The following is a 20,116-nucleotide window of genomic DNA, read 5'->3' as shown; positions in this document are numbered from 1 at the left end:
AAATCACAAAAGAGCTGAAATTACTGAGCTGGGAGCACTGAGTACTGTGCTAACTAGTGGGGGAGCCTGAAGCTATACTGTGGAACAGAGCAGCTGGCGGAGTGGAGCAGTTTATGGGGATGGCTGGAGCGGACCACAGGACAGCTGGTGGAGTGGAGCGGCTGGCAGAGCGGAGTAGCTGTGGGGCGTGTGGAGCAGCCCACAGAGCGAGCGGAGCCGAGCAGTTTGCTGGGACAACTGGAGCAGCTCACGAGGCAGCTGGTGGAGCGGAGCAGTTTGTGAGGACGGCCGGAGGAGCAGAGTGGAGCAGCTGGTAAGGCGGAGCAGTTCGTGGAGAAGGCGGAAGCAGAACCCACGGAGAGGCAGGGCAGTTGGCCCTGGACCACGTAAGGTGCCCCTTTCACCCAGGCTGGGGGGAGGGACCTCTACAGATAGACTCTTGAATTCTGTGGTGGCATTGACCAGAGACTTTTGGGTTGTTGGACTTTGGAGTGACTGGACTTAAGACCCTAAGGGGAAAAGGACATTGCCAAATGTACTTGGGGGGTGGTTATGGTTTGTGTTATAACTCTGTTTGTGGTGTTTCTCCAAAGGGATGCCGCATTGATTCCTTCCTTTATTAAAAAGATTTCGCTACACTCAGACTCCGTGCTTGCGAGAGGGGAAGTATTGCCTCCTAGAGGTGCCCAGGAGGGTATGGTATGTAAGTGTCCCAGGTCACTGGGTGGGGGCTCGAGCCGGTTATGCATTGTGTTATTGAAATGGAACCCCTGGATACTGAACCTGGCCCTTGTTGCTGCCAACTCAGAGGGGCAGAAGGGTTACATACATATCTGTAACTTCAGGGTAAAAAACATTACAGGGATGTTGTAACTATCTCAAGCATTACAAACCCAGGAATTTTATAGTTAAAGTGTAGCAAGGTCTCTCTGAACCTGGCATCAGATACTGCATCTTCCTCTGCATCTTCCTAAATTTCACTTCAGTTTTAGTCATTCGGTGATTCCCAGTACTCCTGGCTGCAAGCACTGTCAGTTCACTGCAGTTGACCTAACCCACTGGTTAAGCCCCCAAAATCCACCTCTTTCACAGAATAAATCAAAGAAAGTCTCTAGTTCTGGTATAATTAAGACATTTTAGTGTTTGTCCTAGACTAGATGAGGGGCCCTCCACATGGACATAGTCACTAATAATCACTCTGCCAAAGAAAGGCAATCTGAAATTGTGTCAAAATTACCAGACCATAAGCTTATTTAGCCATCCCAGCAAAGTGTTGTTGAAAGTCATATTGAAAAGATTGTCTCTGCAAGTGGAGACTGTCATCGCTGAAGAACAGGCTGGCTTTCATGCTGGAAGAAGTATCACGTAACAGATTTTCAACCTTCATGTTCTATGTGAGAAGTACTTACAGCACCAGCAGGATATCTACCACGTCTTTATTGACTTCAAGAAGTCATTTGACAGAGCATGGCATGAAGCTCTCTGGGCAACTATGAAGAAATGCACTGTTGATTGTAAGCTTATTCTTACCATTAAACTACTGTATGCCAAGGCCAGCAGTGCAGTTCTCGTCAATGGCACAATAAGAGAGTAGTTTTGCACCACTGTTGGAGTCCAGCAAGGCTGCCTTCTTTCACCCACACTGTTCAACATCTACTCAGAGAGCATAATGACTGATGCACTAGAAGATCACATATGCACAGTCAGCACTGAGAGGGCTGGGGGGTGAACGATCTCAAATCTTTGATTCGCTGATGATATTGACGACTTGGCAGGCAGTGAAGATGAATTTGCCAACCTTGTGAAATGATTGGATGAAACCTCTGCAAAATACGGCATGGAAATCAGTACAGGGAAAACCAAATGATGACAAGCAAACGTGACAGGATCAGCTCACATATCACTGTCAGTGGACAAGAACTGGAGATAGTGAAACAGTTGAAGTATTTGGGGGCAATCATCACTGATGAAGGATCCAAGGCAGAAATTCTGGCAAGAACTGCGCAAACTATAACAGCAGCAGTGGCAATGTTAAAGCCAATTGGAGGCATAAGAACATCTCCCTGGAATCAAAACTGAAACTGCTACTGAATTGGTCATCTCCATTTTTCTGTGTGTGTGTGAGACATGAACCTTTATGGCAGAACTTGAATGGAAAATACAGGTAGTAGAGTTGAGATACTTCTGTAAAATCCTGGGCATCTGCTACTTCGACCAAGTCATTAATGAACAGGTTCACAACATCATCACCCAATGAGCTGGGCATATAAAGACCTCTCGACAACCATGAAGAAGTGCAAGCTGAAGTAGTACGGCCATGTAACAAGATCATCTGGCTTATCCAAGATCATTCTCCAAGGGACGGTACAGGGGAAGAGGAGAAGAGGTAGATAGAAGAAGAGATGGATTGACAACATAAAGGAGTGGACAGGCATGGACTTCATGGAGACTCAAGCACTGACACACAATCGTTAGGGATAGAGACAACTGGTTGATTGCTCATCAATGATGGTGCCTCGGTGACCAATGCGGTTATAGGAATGATGACGATGATGATATAAAACTGATTTTTTAAAAAGACACATTAGGTTTTTTCCATATGTTTTTCCTCATGGTGTCTCACAGAGCAGAGTTAACTCTTTCAGTTGACTTCACTGATCAGGCCAGTATTTCTTACAGGAATCCTGCTCAGCAGAATCCAGATGTTGTTTGACTCTTCCAAGGCTTTTTATGAGGTCTGCTATAGTAGCAACATTTTCTAAACTTTTCCCCCAGTTGATAAAACCCGTTCACTTCCATCAGTTTGGTACCACTGGATAGTCTGTTCTAGTCAGGGCACCAGCTACTACCAACATATTTGTAATAACATATTGAGTAGGCTTTTTCTGAGCAGGGTTAAATAATATAGTGTTAATCACACCTGCAGCAGCCAGTGGCCAAACTAAGAGCTTTCCCACTTGGGGATACTCAAGAAAGTGATGCCAAATTGACTAAAGATGTGAATTTAAAGTAAGTGAATTAAGCTAAACCGAATGAATACCACTTTATTTCTGAAATGAGAGCATCCACACGGGTTTAATGCAGTTTAACTAATGCATTTCACTTTAATTTATTTGGCTTAAGTTACCTGGGTATCCCCAGGTGTCCTAACGCTAAAACTGTTTCCAATATTGTTGCAGCTGAGCTGGCATTAGCATTGCTGGGAAATGTTTACAACATGTTTTAACTGTAGACAAAGTCTTCATGGTGATTACATTTTATCAAGTATTTTAATTCTGTGAATTAGGGAGATCTGTATCACTTGCCTTTGGCTACCTCTCTGTTTTATGCACTTATTTATTTATTTATTTATTTATTATTTGTATTATTGTCCTGTGGCCCCCATGGCCACAGTATCTGAGTGGCTCATAATTTTTAATGTATTTATCTTTCGAATATTTTTGTGAGATAGGGACCTATTATTTTAATTTTACAAACGGGGTTCTGAGGCTCAGAGAGACTAAGTGACTCGCTCAAGGTAACACAGGAAGTCTGTGGCAAAGCAGGAAATTGAACCTTGGTCTCCCAAATCCCAGCCTCACACCATAACCAGTGAACCATCCTTCCTCTGCTTTGGCTGATTCTAATGGTAAAAGTATCCAGCAGATTGAGTTGATCAATTTTATCACAGAGTCTTAGAAGACAGAGAAGAAGAACATGAGAATGGCCATACTAGGTCAGACCAATGGTCCATCTAACCAAGTATCCTGTCTACCAACAGTGTCCAGTGCCAGATGCGTCAGAGGGAATGAACAGAATAGGGCTTTTATTGAATGATCCATCCCATTGTCCAATCCCAGCTTCTGCCAAACCTCGTTTTATTCTTGTCATGTGGGCTTGATGCATGCTGCATAAAAGTATTGCTTTTTGTACTATAAGCATATATTAGTTCTCCAAAAAGGGCAGTATTTTTGGAGTTTAATGTAAACACCCTACACACACCCACATCTTATATAATTTGAAAACTCATTTTATGTACGTTTAGATGAGGTATGATGTGGAGCTGTCAAGTGGTTTCATAAGTCTGTAGGTGAGGTGAATCAGTGGTGCCCAAAATAAGAAAGTATCAGTTTTTTTGCACAGTTTCAGAAATGTTGCAACATGACTATGACTTCATTTTTTACTGATAATCTAATTTCAACTCTTTAATATGGGGCTTATTGGTCAAAGCTGCCAAACGACAATGTAGTAAAAGATTTTCATTTGTTTTTTTCCCCAGAAATAAGGCTATTTAGCATGTGGCAAAAATGACAGATACCAACGTTTTGCAATATATTATCATGAAATGTCTTAACATTGTATATTATTAATTGTGAAAGTATCTCACAAGTGATTATAATAGTTTTTTATATTTTAAACTGAAATTTGCTGACCAAATCAGACATAGCAAAGATTGTGCACCAGTAGCAGTAGGTTGTGTGCCCATGGTTTGTATGGCATAGTGGATGGATGTAGATACATGTGAATTCCTAATGTAATGTTTCTCTATTTGCAAATTTTTTATACATACAATGTAGCATCTAGTCTGCCTACGAGAAAGTTTTAATTTGTAATTGCCTATGCATGCAGTACTAGCCTTTGAAATATTTTAGAAACCATCTTTTTAATTCAGTGTCACTTACGCACAAGTCAGTAGTGGTGTTAGAGATGACAATACTCAGCCACATATTGGGCTTCAGTCAAAGGGCTCACTAAACAAAAATGGCAATTTTGATACTCACATATAGATCTAATTTATATCTGATCTAGCACCAGTCTGTATACTTTTACTAGATGAAAACTGATGATAGTGGTAGTGTTAATTCTAACAATATATTTTTGGAGTTTTACTTCTACAAAGAAGTTACATAATATGAAGACATGAAGGATACAACCCCCTTAACACTTACATCAAAGAGAAAAAGACTCATGAAATTTTTGAAAAATGTGTTATTTGTCAAAAAATCAAAAGAATGCAAAATTGTCAAAAGCCACCAATGCTGGACAGAATTCTGTGATGCTGGCAGCAGAAGCCAGGAGAGATGAATTATATTGGCAGCTACTGGATGAGTTTTTTAGTTTAGAAGATGTGCCAGCCTGCAAATAATCCAATATCACAAGAAATATCGCTGAAGTGTGGGAAAGAAAAGTCACTTGCTCTCCCTAGGCAATCAGAGTCTCTTATGCAGTGCACAGCCTTTGAAAAACCAGTAACGACTTGCCATGAAAAAGTACTTGAGAAAATAAACTCTTGTCACCTACAAATGAACGCTATCCAAGATCTCTCTTGGAGTCTTTTAAGACTTCCAGCTCATGATATCCTATCAATACCAAATGTTCGTACTCAGGTGATTCCATTTTGGACTGATTTCAACCACAAACTTGCAACAAAGAAGAGCACCTACACAGCAGTTGCATATGCATCTATTGTGGATGTCAAGCTACCTGCCATGGCCACCGTCTGTACTATAATGCTGAAATCTAAGGAAATGTCAGCAGCTATTGAATAGCAGCATGCTGTTCAGACCATGGATCAGCAGCTATGTGCTGTTGCTCAGCATGTAAAAGGGACTGTCCCAAATGAACTTGGTATCAATGTCGTTCATCTGGGTGGTTTTCACAATTTATGCTGTTTTTTGCATGTATTGGGAAATCTGGGGAAATACTGGATTGCTAGAACTACTTCTTGACTCAGATGTGTGTGCAGCTTGTACTGCAGATCCAATGCTTACTGGAATGCAATTCAACCATGTTCCGTATGGCTTGACTTTAGTATCTGAGGCCCTAAGTAGTCTGAAACTTTATTCATTTGTTAAATGATGTGAGCAGGGAGGAGGTACTTGTGTAGATCCAGCAGTTGTCTGGAAAATGTTGGCTGACACTGTTCTTACAACATGTCTTTAAAGGGTTTCAGTATGCTATAACTCAGCATATGCTATGACTATTGGTGGAATTTCGGACAAGGGGGTATGGCCAGTCTCCTACATTCGAGTTCTGAGATCATTTCCTCTCCTTTGTGTAGGTATTTAAATGTCTATGCAGAGCAAGGGGATGATTGGAAACTTCACCTAACACACAGCATGCCATGCTTGCATACTTCTTTACTGCAAATTGGCCCAGCTGTGCCAGGTGAATACCAAGCTACAATCTTAATTTGTAAAATGTCCCTGAAGAAGTACATAGTGCCTTTGAATCTGGGAAATTTGCTGTGCATCAGACTCCTTGTTCTTTCACTGGAATTTGGGGTGCTATAGAAACAGAGAAAATGATCATCAAAAACTCAAAGGGCACAAGACATATTCTGAGTGAATATGCAAAAGCTATGAGAGAAAGAAGTGGCCTAACAAGGAGTGGGGACAGTTTTTAAAAGTATGTCAAGAGAATGTTAGCAACGAAAGATGTGGATGTCTTTGCATGTAGTCAGCCAAGTTTACCCATTGTTTACCCAAGTTTACCCATTGCAACTTGGATGTAAAAATGTGGATGATGAACTACTTCTGTATTCTTCAATGGCCCAGTGGCATCTGAGCTTCTACAAGACCTTATTTCTGCCCATATAAGTAAGGGTCATTCCCCAGTCAGCTGTATCTGTAGTCAGAATGATCTTTTCTGCACAGAACTGTGTATGTGCCAAGGCAATGGAGACTGTGGTAACCCATGTATTCTTAACAGAGATGATCATGATGGAAAAGATGATGATGATGTTGACTGGAAATGTCACCAGTGCTATTATGTTTCAATGATACCTGTACAAATTTATTAATAGATTTTGTTTTACCCTTTAGATTGTTGTTGTGATATTTTGAAGTCACAAATAAATCCAAGTCTCTTGAAACAGACATTAACCAAAATGAATGCAAATATTTTAGAGTGGTCATTACATTTTTAACTTCTTGATAATGTTGTTGCATATCCCTGTTTCTATAGTATTGAGATCGCTTGACAGCTCCACATCATACTTTATCTAAAAGTAGACATAATAAGCTTTCAAGTGACATATGATGTGCATATGTGTAGGATGTTAACTAAACCAAATCAGTGGTGTCTCCTACTTGCCCACTACAGGTAGATATGTTGAAAACTAGTCACATGGCTTTCCCCAATATATCTAATATTGGATTTAAGGACATATGTGACTAATGCTTAGCCAAAGTGTACAATAAGAAAGACTCTCAAAGCTGTCAGAAATTCTTAGAATAGGCAGTGAGCTCCAGGCAAACAGGACCTGCCCTCTCATTTACCTTTCCTTCCTTGTAAACTGGATTGCTAGTGTAATGTACTGGGTATTATTAAGCACAATTTTTGAACAGCTCTTCATTTAATAAAACTTTTTTAGTGATCTGTTTTGTAATGCATGTTCTCTTATTGACCCTTAAAAAGTAGGGTTTACAACAAACTGTTTATAAAATTTTTGCAATTATTTTAGCAACATATTTTATAAGCTCATTAAATATGTGTAATGTTACTCAAATGTTCTTATTTTTATACTACTTGTCTTTTTTTTTTTAACAGAACATGAGATTTGTACTCAAGATATCTCAGAACTACAGTGGCATTTTGACTGTGCAAATCGTCAGCTACAACAGGTAAAAGCCCAAGTACTTAAGATAGAGACAGTTAATGGAAGGATTCAGGAGGATATAGACTTCATGAAGAAATACAGCCCTCTGCTGGAAGAAAAGCTGAATCTTGAGGGTGACGCTATGAAGGATGTATTACTGGCACATGGAAAGGTAAATAGAAACGATGCAATGATGTTTTTACTAAAATCTTTCTGCTAATTAAGGACATGCACGTTTAGAATTGCTGTCTGTTGCCAATGCCAAAGTGCTGTTCCATATACTACACACACAGGATGGGAACCTTAGAGGTGCACTAAATACAGGAGTTTTCTGCTTACATTAGTTCTAATGTGCCTTAGTGTTCCTTATCAATAGTTTTTGTAAGATGCATGTATTACTAATAGTGTTCATTCTTCACATTTTGTAACCCAAAAGAAAAGTTTATAAAAATTGTGTATTTTTAGCATTACAATATTTTGGAGTTTGTACTTTGTAATTACTTCTTTTTAAATGTGGTACAGAGGAATTCAGGCTACTGATTTTACATCTAAAGACATTGTGGCTCTCTTTCTCAGATGTTTAATGGTAGTTGCAGTATTAATATGATTAAAAACAAATTTATGAAGTTCCAGAAAAAGTGGAAACATATTTATCTGGAAAATTCAACAAAATATCTTATACTATAATTCTGCTTTGGTCTTCAGTCAGCGTTTTCAGTCATTTTCTCTTTTTTTATTAAGCTTATCCAGTTAATTATCTTACAATGTTTTCCAGTTTCCAAATTATAGTAGTTGTTGCACTGTTGGATGTATGAATAGTATTGATATTTTTTCTCCATAAAGATCCACGTGGAAAAGTTTAGCCCTTTTCTGTTTGCATAGCTGCCATAAGTGCCTGTGCATTAGAATTCCAAGAAGACCTCATATTAGTGAGCTTCTGCAGAGAATTTTACAATTTATTTTGTGCTGTGTGCAGATAGATCATGATACATGAAGCCCAGCTGCTGAATTACTAGAGTCACTGGACTTGCAAGAGAAAATTTTACCTTTTAATATCAATGAAAAGCTTTACAAATAACATGATGATCTTAAACAAATTTGCTATTGATCCATTTTTCTTTCTTTAAAATAAAAATCAACATTAACAAGTATATCACCACAGTACAGTATACCCGAATAACTACTGGTACTTCTGAAAACTCCTCACTTCTAAATTCTTTTATAAAGCCTGGGTGATATTTGTTGATACGTACATAGGGGGTATGTGACTGTGAGTTGAGTAGATGTTCTGTTCTTAAAGACTAACAGTTTTGTTATATCAGCAGATAGAGTAGTTTCAAAATAATGGCTAATTAAAGGTCAGGCTGTTAACTTTTTCTTCTACTTATTTTTTTATTTCCATTCTTCTTGTTGTTGCCTTGGGATATATTTGATGCAGTGAAAATTTCAAAATGATCTGAAATACAATTCACGAAATAGACTTTTCCCAAAGCAATTTTAAATTAGTACCTTTTCCAGTACTGATTTTTTTTTCTTTCCATTACTAAATGAAATAATGCAAAATCTCATCATAGAAGTGGTAGCACTACGTGGCATAATAAGAATATAGGTCATTTCTTGTGGTAACTCATTCACATATTTCCTCTTTAAAAAGTTATTAGATATTAAAACAAAAAATATTCAAGGTTTAAATTGTGCTCTAATTCATATGCTTGAATTAACTGGTCCCACCAATTGTATTGGTTTTATCCTCCTCATTGCCTTAGGATCTTGTAGCAGGCACTCAATTTTCTCTTTAATTAAAAATAATTAGATAATATTGAGTATATATGTTTTTTTTTAATTTCCCAAAGAAAAAGACTGAGTAGTTAATAAGAGCTTTAGATTATAATATACTCCTATTTTTGTTCTGTTATGTGAATCACTGATTTCTTTAACTGTTAGAGGAGATTTTGGAAGGCAGAGAGAGCGGCTGTGTACCAAATTCCCATTGAAAGTCAATGGGAATGCGGTGCCTAACTCTCATTTGTGCCTTTGAAAATCTCCGTCATTGTCTCAGGCTTCTCTGTTTTGAATGTCAGGCTTGTACAGCATCTCAGAAGCCTTTAAGTAATGATTCTGTCAGGTTGCTGAGTACAAACTCAGTGGCTTCTTCCAAGGTTTTGTGTTCTGCTCCATTGGTCTCTGCCTTCCCATGCAAGTGGCCATCTTTTCACAATAACTTCCAAATGTTATAACAAAATGAAAGCCCGCTTGCTAACACTGGCTTTTTGATATCATCAGGTTCTACACATGTTTTGTCATTGTCTTCTACTCTGACTGCTTTTTGGTATTCCAAGCTTTATTTATTGCTAAATATTGTGACATCCCAAAGCACTACACTCAAACTTTCAAATAGTGATAAGTGAGTCAGAAGATTACTGAATGAGAACAGTTGTGTTTAGAATATTGCATACATTTCATAATGAAAACAATTTATAGAATTTTTTTCCTTTTTCAGGCATCAAAATTATATTATGATGTTTATCGGGAACTTCTGAGAATCCAGCAGCTTTTAAAACAAGTCACTGAAGAAGCTGAAAAGGAGAGAAAATCTATGTCTGAGAAAATTAAATATGCTGAGATAGTGTTGAAGCAGTACCAGTAAGAGCCCTTTAAAACGTTATTAAAATATTCTGATGATCTTTAATATTTTGACAGTTTAGAAATATAATGACAATAGAAGCACAGTATATTTGCATTCAGAAAATGTCTGTTTTAAATTCTGTTCTTGTTTGAGTGTCCTCTGCATATTCTCAAACTGGGAATGTGCTGACCAGTGCAGCTTGGATGATGGAACCTTTTGATAGTACCACCTGTTAAAGTGGTCACCCACCCCTCCTACTGCTCCCTTCAGCATTCAAACTTATTCTGAGGGCATGAATATAAATAGGGCTGCCACCTTAGTTACTTTCTCCCACAGAACTCAGACAGATGTGGACCTTTCTAGATCTCTTGGATCCACAGCTTTGAATGCCTACTAACTCTACATCAGTTGTTAGATTAGATTCGCTAGCTAGATTTATAGTTCATAGTATTAGCATTAGGATTTTAACTTAAAATATGTACAAAGAGTATGGTACTTGTGTTGATTGCAGATCCAAAGACAATGAAGCATGATTTTAAAAGATGTGCATCATGTCCTGCAGTCTTACTGGCATCCAATGCATGTGTCAGGTGACTTAAATGCCATGGGAAAGGACGTTCCCCTTCACATTGTGCTGTTTTTAGCATGTTCACTACTTGGGCCAGTAAGGAGAGAGAAAATATACTTCAGGCCCTCAAGAGGCCCTGTCTGCCCATCCTCTAGGATCTGAACCTCAAAGAGATCTGAAGGAAAAGGTGTGGGATCCAAGGTGGCTCTGAGTACTTTTGGCTACCCAAAGAGAACCATGGTAATGGGTTTGGTCTTGGCATGGAGCTCTGGTTCCAAGCCAACTGAGATTTTGGTAGCTAAATCCAGTGATTCAGCTCTAAGATACAGCCTGCATCTGAGACAGTTCTGGCTAAGGAACCCAAGGCTCCAGATAACATACCAGAACTAAGCAATGTGCTTTCAAGGAAAAGAAAGGTCAAATTAAAACACATCTTTGGTAATTCATTGGATTCTATTATGGATCTGAGACCTGAGGACATAAAAGCTCCAAATTGTTCTAAGGAGCCAAAGAAGAAGCCAGCTTAATCAATTATTTCATCTTTCCTACTTCCTACTATTACAGTTATAACACAGATTCATGTGGATCTGCAAAATGTAACAGATCAGACTGGTTCTCCAATTAGATTGGAAGAGGTTCCAACTCTGGTGCGACGCAAGACAAATTACCTCTACATCCTCCTCTTTACTTCCTGGAATTAATGAAATCTGGGCTATCTCAAAGCTTGGTGAAGGTAAACCTCACAGCCATTCTACCAGAAGATAGAGGGTCATTTAGTGTTCACTCATCCTACAACAAAAAGATTTCTTAAAGGCATGAGTAACCTCTACCCCCAAATCAGAGATCCTATACCAGCATGGGACCTTAACCAGGTCTTGAGCTGTCTTACAAAGTTTCCCATTGAGCCAATGGCAACTTGCTCACTCCTACACCCCTCTATGAAAACCACGTTCCTAGTGGCCATCATGTGCTCGGAGAGTGGGAAAGATAGGGATCCTAACGGCGTACCCTCTCCCCCTTTAAGATTTTCTTAAAATACAAGGTCACAGTGCAATCACACCCCAAATTCCTTCCAAAAATACCTGCAGTCTTCCACATAAATCAACCTATTCATCTCCCAGCATTCTTTCCCAAGCTGCACCAGGATAAAAGGGAGGCAACACTACACACACGTGACATCAGAAGAGTGTTAGCCTTCTACTTGGAAAGGATCTAACCTTTCAGAAAATCTCTAAGACTATTCCTCTCCATCGCAGATAAATCTAAGGGATCCCCAGTCTCTAGGAAAAGACTTTTGAAATGGATATCAGACTGCATTGCCAACTGCTTTCCCAACTGCTACAACCCTTCGGGAGCCTGAACACATTCTACAAGCTCTCTGTCCACTTTCATAGCCTTCCTCAATAATGTTCTGGTCATATAAATATGCAGAGCAGCAACTTGAGCATCTGCTCAGACATTCACAGAACATTATTCAATCATTCTTGCTTTAGCATCAGATGTGATATTTGGCTTGACAATATTATCATCCATATTGGACTCCACCCCGAAGCCCCATCCCTCTAGCAGGGACACTGCTGTAGAGTCACTTAGAGTCAGGGGCAGCAGGTTTGTAGAAATTTTGGTAGTGCCCAGAATGCCCAGAGCCTGTCCCCCCCCCACCCCTCAGATTCCACCCTCCCACCTGCCTAAGGCTCTGGGAGGGAGTTTGGGTGGAGGAAGGAGGTCTGGGGTGCAGGCCCTGGGCTGGGGCAGGGGATTGGGATGCAGGCTCTGAGAGGGTGTTTGGGTGCAGAAAAGGTGAAAGGTTGGGCTCTGGGAGGGAGTTTGGGTGGGGGAGGGGGTGCAGGCTCTGGGATGGAGTTTGGGTGCTGGGTGCAGGCTCTGGGCTGGAGTAGGGGGTGGGTGTGCAGTAAGGAGTGAGGGGTGCAGGCTCTGGGGTGGGGCAGGGGATTGGGATGCAGTCTCTGAAAGGGTGTTTGGGTGCAGAAAAGGTGAAAGGTTGGGCTCTGGGAGGGAGTTTGGGTGGGGGAGGGGGTGCAGGCTCTGGGAGGGAGTTTGGGTGCTGGGTGCAGGCTCTGGGCTGGGGCAGGGGGTGGGTGTGCAGTAAGGAGTGAGGGGTGCAGGCTCTGGGGTGGGGTTGGGGGTGCAGGCTTTGGAAGGGAATTTGGGGCCGGGAGGAGGTGCAAGCTCTGGGAGGGAGATTGGGGCGAGAGGGGATGTATGGAATTCCAATACTGGTAGGCAACTGAAGAAACTGAGCAAAATGCTCTTGAACAGTTCAAATTCATGGCACAGCAAAGAACAAAAAAAGATAGCAAAGTCATGTTAACTACAGAGGGAAACATGGAAATGACGTTGCCCTTTATCCTGATGAAGAAGTTGCAGAAGTGACTGAGACATTCCGTGCAAGTCTTCAGAAAGATTCTAGGCAGAGTGGATAACAATCAATTATTTTTAAAAAAAATCAGATTTTTTAATTTAAATCAGATTTTTTCTGATAAAATGTTTTTTGAGGAAAAACCTACATAAAGATGGTTTTAATTAAGATACATTATAGCTTAAAGATATCTCATCATGGAATTGGGATTATAAATTCTAATTCTGTAGTATTAGACAATATTTAAGAAGAGTTTTGTAAATGAGTTCCAATAGTTCATGGATTAAGGACCCAATCTTATGGGGCTCCAGGGGCTTATTTATAGATTATTTAGGTTAATCTTTCAGTCTACCCAATGGGGCTCAGTGCTCAGTCTAGAAAATACCATCAGAGATGCTTAATTTTGCCGTTCTCAAACAGTGGATTTGTGTCTCCAGAGATAACAGGCTTGTTAAGAGCAAAAATGTTTTTAAATAAATAAATAATACTTAGAGGTGAGAAATAACAGACCTCAACCCTATTGTCCCTCTGCAAATTTGTGTACACAGAGTCAATCCCTTACCTCTCTCTAAAAGTGCAAAGTTTCAAAAAGTTTAATGAATAGAAGATTGTTGGCGGTGGAGTAGATCTGGACAAGGAGAAGAAGTCTGGAGATAAATGTGGGACAGGAGGGACAGGCAGTAGAAACAGAAAAATGGAACTGTTTGAGCAGCATATTCCAGAAGTCTTGAGTACTTTCTGAGTGTACCCTTCATTGATTTGAGATCTACCATACCATTCTCTCACTAAAAGGGAAAACTTTTAATGGCAACAGGCCGTAAAAGAGACCCAGTTTGGGAATAAGAACCATTCAAAAAATATGTTTGCTGATGTTTTAAAGAAAGTCACACCAGTGAATTTGTGGAAGTCACTTAAGCACTTGGATTCAGAGACTATTGAAGTGATAATCTCACTTTTAACAGCAGTAGCTTCTTCTGCTGGTGTAGAAAGAATATTTTCTTCCTTTGGACTAGTTCATTCCAAATTGAGAAATTGTTTGGGACCCAAAAAAGCAGGAAAGCTTGTTTTTCTTTTTCATATTATGAACGGGAAAATGAAGGTGAAGACGACTGAGTTAGCTGCAGAAGCCAATATTTTAAATTTCTCATGTTGACCTGGCTGACATAGTTGATCTAATTTTTTTTAAATTTCATGTAACTATTTTAGGTAAAAACAATTTTAACAAAAACAAACCTCATTTTAAAAAAACGTGAATGTTTTTATTCAAAAATTCATATGCTTGTTTTGTTAAAATATTATATGTTTGCTGTTGAAGGAAAAAATCCAGAATACATAACGTTGTTGTTTTAGTTAAGTAAAACAATTTAAATATCTGTTTGGTGATGTTCTCCTCCTAATACAGCATGGCAAGAAAATCCTCCAAATATTAATGATTAACCTGTTGAATTGGAGATAGTTCACCTCCCAATTACTTCATAAGTATCTGCTTCAATTACCTTTTGGTAAATGAAATAACCAAACATTCATTCATTTTCTGATATAGCTGTAAAACTAATCTGAAAAGTTTTCAAAATAAATCACTTTAAAAATGTATAGTAGTTTTCATTTTTAGAAGATATCTATCTCTGAGTTGTGAAGAATATGTATTAAGGTTATAACAATCAATAAGAACACACTTTATGTAGAAATCCATGATTAAATTGAGTCTTTCTGACTAGTGATTTAAATCAAATCCACCCTGATTCTAGGTAAGCTAAATGCTTGTATTTGCTAGAAAATCTATCCGTTTTTTAAAAAAAAAAAGAGATTGTCAGCAATAATTAGAGCTGATATCGTGAAACCAGTTATCTAAATATATAAATTCAGTGATTGACTTCATTATTGTATCTGTTGGACTTTAAATATTTGAAATACACAGTGCATGGTTGGACACAGGGTCCACACTTCTGCCATCATTAGAATTTTCCCTGTGATGTGATAGGATGAAATTACTTTGCCAATTTAGGGCATCCCAAGTCTGGTAAAATACAGCTATGGGATGCTGGAATAACAGGCAGGAAGTGAGGGAGACTTCTGCTCTTATGAGAGTATGCTTCCACAAACACAATAATAAACACAGTGTCTATGTGTTAGCTGCCATGGCACACTTTAACCTGATCTCCTCCCATTTTACCGTCCTTTCACAGAGCATGCTCTCATGTATATAGCAGTAATAAAGAATGTGTACAAAACCTGTAACTGTGCCCAAGAGTATGGTCTCATTCTTCATTTCTTCCTCATGTTTCTTCAGCTGAGTTGGAGGGGTCACTGCTGTCCATAACATTATTGAGTTTGAAGTAGTTGTGAGGACATGAATTCAAAACAGGGACAAGTGTTTTTGCCATTTGTTGGAGTCCTTGACCTGATTACACTGCAGCCTCAGTGCTTTTATCTTTTTCTGGTATTGAGGGGTGCTCCATTGCATCATGCTCCCTGCAAGGGGAGCTAGGATTTATTGATAGACCATTGGATAGCATATAACAGTATTCAGATCAGTCTGAATTCACTTCTCACTTCAGTGTGAAAACAAGGTCTTTATCTCCCAGTTGGACTTAACCTACTGTGTTGGCTTTTCCGTTTGGTTTTGGTTACAGATGCCAGCTGGTGCAGTCACTTACAAGCTTGTTAGACAATGATGAGTATGTTTTGTCCAGAGAAAGAAGTTGATGGATATTTTAACCAGACTGCGGTTTTCTGCTGATGGAGCCTGAAGAGCCTTTTAGAACAAGCTTTGGAAGGACAGAATGCTCAGAGGATACTCTTTGGAGCGGGGACTGTCATTTTTCTTGTTTATAAAATATCTCGGACAGTGGGAGTTGAGGCTTCTCGGTGCTACCCTCAATATACATCATAAACAATAGTGATAATACTTATCAGTCTAGGTACCCACATAAACTTATTATCTGAGTCCCTAAACACATGAGTGTGCTCTGGGATGCCTACCTGCATAGAGGCATGGAAGGAGGTAGGAGTGATCTGGGCACATAGCAAAATGACTATGCACCTGATTGGTTAAATGAAGAAAGCTGTACATTAGACTAGGCCAACAGCAGGAACAGCACTTGGTTAATATGCTTGATTATTAACTGTGAGATGTGTGAACCAAAACCATGTTTTAAGCTATTGCACTAGTAACTGGTTAGAGGCTCAATTAGAAGTTGTATGGTTAAACACTTTTTATGTACAAATGAATAGCTTTAAAGCCTGACTGGAATAAGAACAAAAAAACAATCATGCTGTGTCAGACTAATGGTCCCTCTAGCCTAGTACCGGTCATCTGACAGTGCCCCGTGTCAGATGCTTCTGAGGGAATGAATAGAACAGGGCAGTTTCAAGTAATCCATCCCCTGTTTTCCAGACCCAGCTTCTGGCAGATGATGGTGTCAGGGTTGATATTTCAAAATCTATTAATATATAAGTATTTGAGTGACTTAGGCAACAGAGAGAACCAAAATAAATCTTTACTGATTCAAATCTGCTTTACATTCTCCTCTATGGAGATGGGTGATGTTGGAACACTTCCAAATAAATGAATTACATTATTCTTGTGTTTCTATTAGGAATGATTTAAAACACTCAGAATTTCTTTGGACTGAATTGTGTATCAAATTAAAAGAAACAGAGGAGAAGATTATAAAGGAAGAAAGACACCTTGTAGAGTTAGTAAAGCAAAAAGAAGAGATACAGGAAGATACTAAATCTTGGAACAACAATGTGAGTTTTGAATATTTATAAACAACCAAATAAATAAAACAAATATCTTTTAAACTGACAAGTATATGAAATTCTGTGTGTTTGTAAGTTAAGGTTTCCTGTAAAAGCACAAATGAAAGTATTTATTTTGAGTACATTGAAAATATGTTTGATATAATGGAATTTGTTCATTATTGTGGTACAGTAATGTAACTTTGTTTATGAAGAGTAATAACACTGCTCTACAGCCAAAATGCTTCTGAAATAAATGTAGTCAAACTTTACTAATTCTGGGTCACTGAGAACGAAAATGATGCTTAAAATTGTTGATTGGCTCTAGTCTAGCTGTTGGGCTCCAGACTACAGCAGTGGAATCTCCTGGCAGGTGATGTTGGGGTTTCCATGTTCCGTGACCGTCAAAAGGATCTTGTCCCATTCTTCTTCATGGAAGGTGATCTTGTAGCCTGCAACAACATCGATGGTGTGATGGCAGCCCTCAACATCGTTCACGATCCAGATGAGTGGAGACTGTTCATTGATTCATCGAAGACGAGTCTTAAAGCTGTTTTGCTGCATAATGGCAATGTTTTGCCATCAATTCCAGTTGGTCATGCAGTCCATATGAAGGAAACCTATGACAACATGAAACAACTTTTGAGGTGCATAAACTATGACCAACATCAGTGGCAGCTTTGTGGCGATTTGAAGGTTGTTGCTCTCTTGCTTGGTCTGCAGACTGGATACACAAAGTACTGCTGTTTTCTCTGCGAATGGGATAGTCGTGCAAGAGATTCCCACTACATCAAGAAAGAGTGGCCACTCCGACAGTCATTGGAGCCTGGGAGGAAAAGTGTTCAGCATCCACCACTTGTTGAATCAAGGAAGATTTTGTTACCACCCTTACACATCAAGCTGGGTCTGATGAAGAACTTTGTCAAGGCCATTGACAAAACACAAGCAGCTTTCAAGTACCTCTGTGGAAAATTTCCAAGGTTAAGTGAAGCTAAGATAAAGGAAGGTGTCTTTGTTGGTCCTCAGATTCGTGAACTTCTTCGAGATGATGCATTTGACCATGCACTGCGTGGCAAGGAAAAGACGGCATGGAAAGCCTTCCAGTTAGTGGCAATAAATTTTCTCGGAAACAACAAGGCAGACAACTACAGGTTGTTGGTGGAAAACCTCCTCAAGGCATACAAAAGCCTTGGTTGCAACATGTCACTAAAGATACATTTTTTGCACTCTCATCTAGATTTTTTTCCACCGAACTGTGGAGCAGTGAGCGACGAGCACGGCGAGCGATTTCACCAGGACATTGCAACAATGGAGCAACACTATCAGGGCAAATGGAGCCCATCAATGCTTGCAGACTATTGCTGGACAGTGACAAGAGATGCTCCATTTAATGAATACAAGAGACAAGCCAAGAAGCGCCGAGTAGACACTGAATAGGACTAAACTATGTACATAATAGTTTTTTGCCTTTTGTTTCATAATAAATTTTATTTATATAACCCTTTTGCTGATTTTTAAAGTGTTACATAAACAGGACAGGTGAAATATTATCATGTAAAGCAACCATAAACACATGAAAAGACCTAGGTTTACAATTTATGATTAAAACTCTACTATCTACACAATATACATAGACATAAAATGTAAAAACTTAAATATCTTAGAAACAGTAGCCAGTCAGTTGTTTTAATTGTCATATTTGAATTCAGCACATCAAAATACATAATAAATACCACATTGTATCTCTGAAGCAGACGACTTCTCAAAAATTGTAGACCAGTGTAATATAACATCTTACAGTACTTCATGGGACTGCTGCATATTCCTACCTGGTACTGCTGACCTTTTCAAACCTTCTAGAAAGAAATGCATGCTCAATGGAGCTGCATCAGTGCTGTGCTGAATCAGTGATCATTGGAAACTGAAAGGTATTGTGATTGTCCCTCTGTACCAGGAGTGATTTCTGTTTTACTTTAAAATTCTCTTTATTTTTCTTGTTTTTCTACTTTTTCTGCGTTATTTAGCATATTTTGAGAACTCTGCACTGTTGCACATTTTATTTTAATATTTGAATTGAAAGGCCTACCACAGGTTAGTTGTAGCCAATCCAGTTTTCAAGAATCTGGATAACAAACAGATGTAAATTGTGCTATTCCTTGTTCACTGAAGCAGACTCATGCAGTCACTGTTTATTCTCCCTGGGGGAAATTTTCCATATCACTGCTTACTTGCAGAGTCTTCAACCTTTGGGCCTAGAGTGATATGCAATGGAGGCACCAAACTTTTCTCAACAAAGGAGGCTTTATTAGTCTGGCCTTTGAATCTACATTTGGATCAACTGTCTATGGCTGCGAAAGGCAGGTGGCCTTTTATTTCAAAGCCAGTCAAATCAGCAACAACCTGTGCATTGAAGAAATCTGTGCATGGTTGGGTTTACTGCCTGTAGTTCTTAAGTCAGTGACTTGAACTGAGGTCTCCTTTATCATGAAGAATGTCAGTTCTGAGCTTAGTTGTGCTGACAGTTCATTGGTGCTGGGGCCAGCACTGATGTCTAAAAATCCTATTGGTGCTGTCCGTTTTTTCATAAGGAGGACTTCCCAGGTGCTGACGAAACGTAGTGCAAAACTAATCCTTACTGATGTGTCAATGGCAGATGCTTTTTTTGACATAGAAGAGCCTTGTTTGTTGGAACAAGCTGGCGTGGGAACTCCTTCAGTTCAATGCCAGGATCTTTCATGGCTCCAAAGAAGCAACAAGAAGATGTTTATGCGGGCTTAACTTCAGCATTGTTTCCAAAATCTCAAGTGGGTCTTCACTTTGACAATACATTAGTACTGTTTTCACTGTCCTCATGCACAAGGATAAGAAAAGGAATGTAGAGAGATCTTCAGTGCCAGAGATCTTGCCAGGATCCCAGAAGAGGAGACATCATTATGGGTCTAGGAAGCATATGGCTAAAATTCCTCTTAAAGGCAATGTGACTGTGCATCATCCCTTAGAAGGAGTAATAACTAAAAAATTGAGCCAATAGCTTTAAAAATAGTAAGTGCTTTTTAAATTTTCTTTTATATCAGTGTTCTGAAGTTCAACAGTTAGTCATAAAAAACAACCACTTGGGAAAAGAGGACAAATTAAGTAAGTAGAAATGAAAAACAGCATAATATATGTCCAAAAGTTTACATTATTCTTGTCTACCAATATAAATATATTCATTTATAA

At 39.1% G+C, this 20,116-nt stretch overlaps 1 protein-coding gene across 1 annotated transcript in view; it reads left to right on the top strand.

Annotated features, from left to right (window-relative positions):
• Nucleotides 1-20,116, top strand: part of CCDC178 (coiled-coil domain containing 178) — a 379,540-nt gene that overhangs the window by 28,374 nt on the left and 331,050 nt on the right. Inside the window, 3 exon segments of the mRNA XM_075061966.1 lie at nucleotides 7,531-7,751; nucleotides 10,080-10,222; nucleotides 16,753-16,906. Coding sequence (XP_074918067.1) covers nucleotides 7,531-7,751; nucleotides 10,080-10,222; nucleotides 16,753-16,906 — 518 coding nt within the window.

Source organism: Chelonoidis abingdonii, chromosome 2 (assembly GCF_003597395.2).
Source record: "Chelonoidis abingdonii isolate Lonesome George chromosome 2, CheloAbing_2.0, whole genome shotgun sequence".
NCBI classification, from domain to species: domain Eukaryota; kingdom Metazoa; phylum Chordata; order Testudines; family Testudinidae; genus Chelonoidis; species Chelonoidis abingdonii.
The sequence above is the reverse complement of the archived record's forward strand: the minus strand, read 5'-3'. Positions and strand labels throughout refer to the sequence as shown.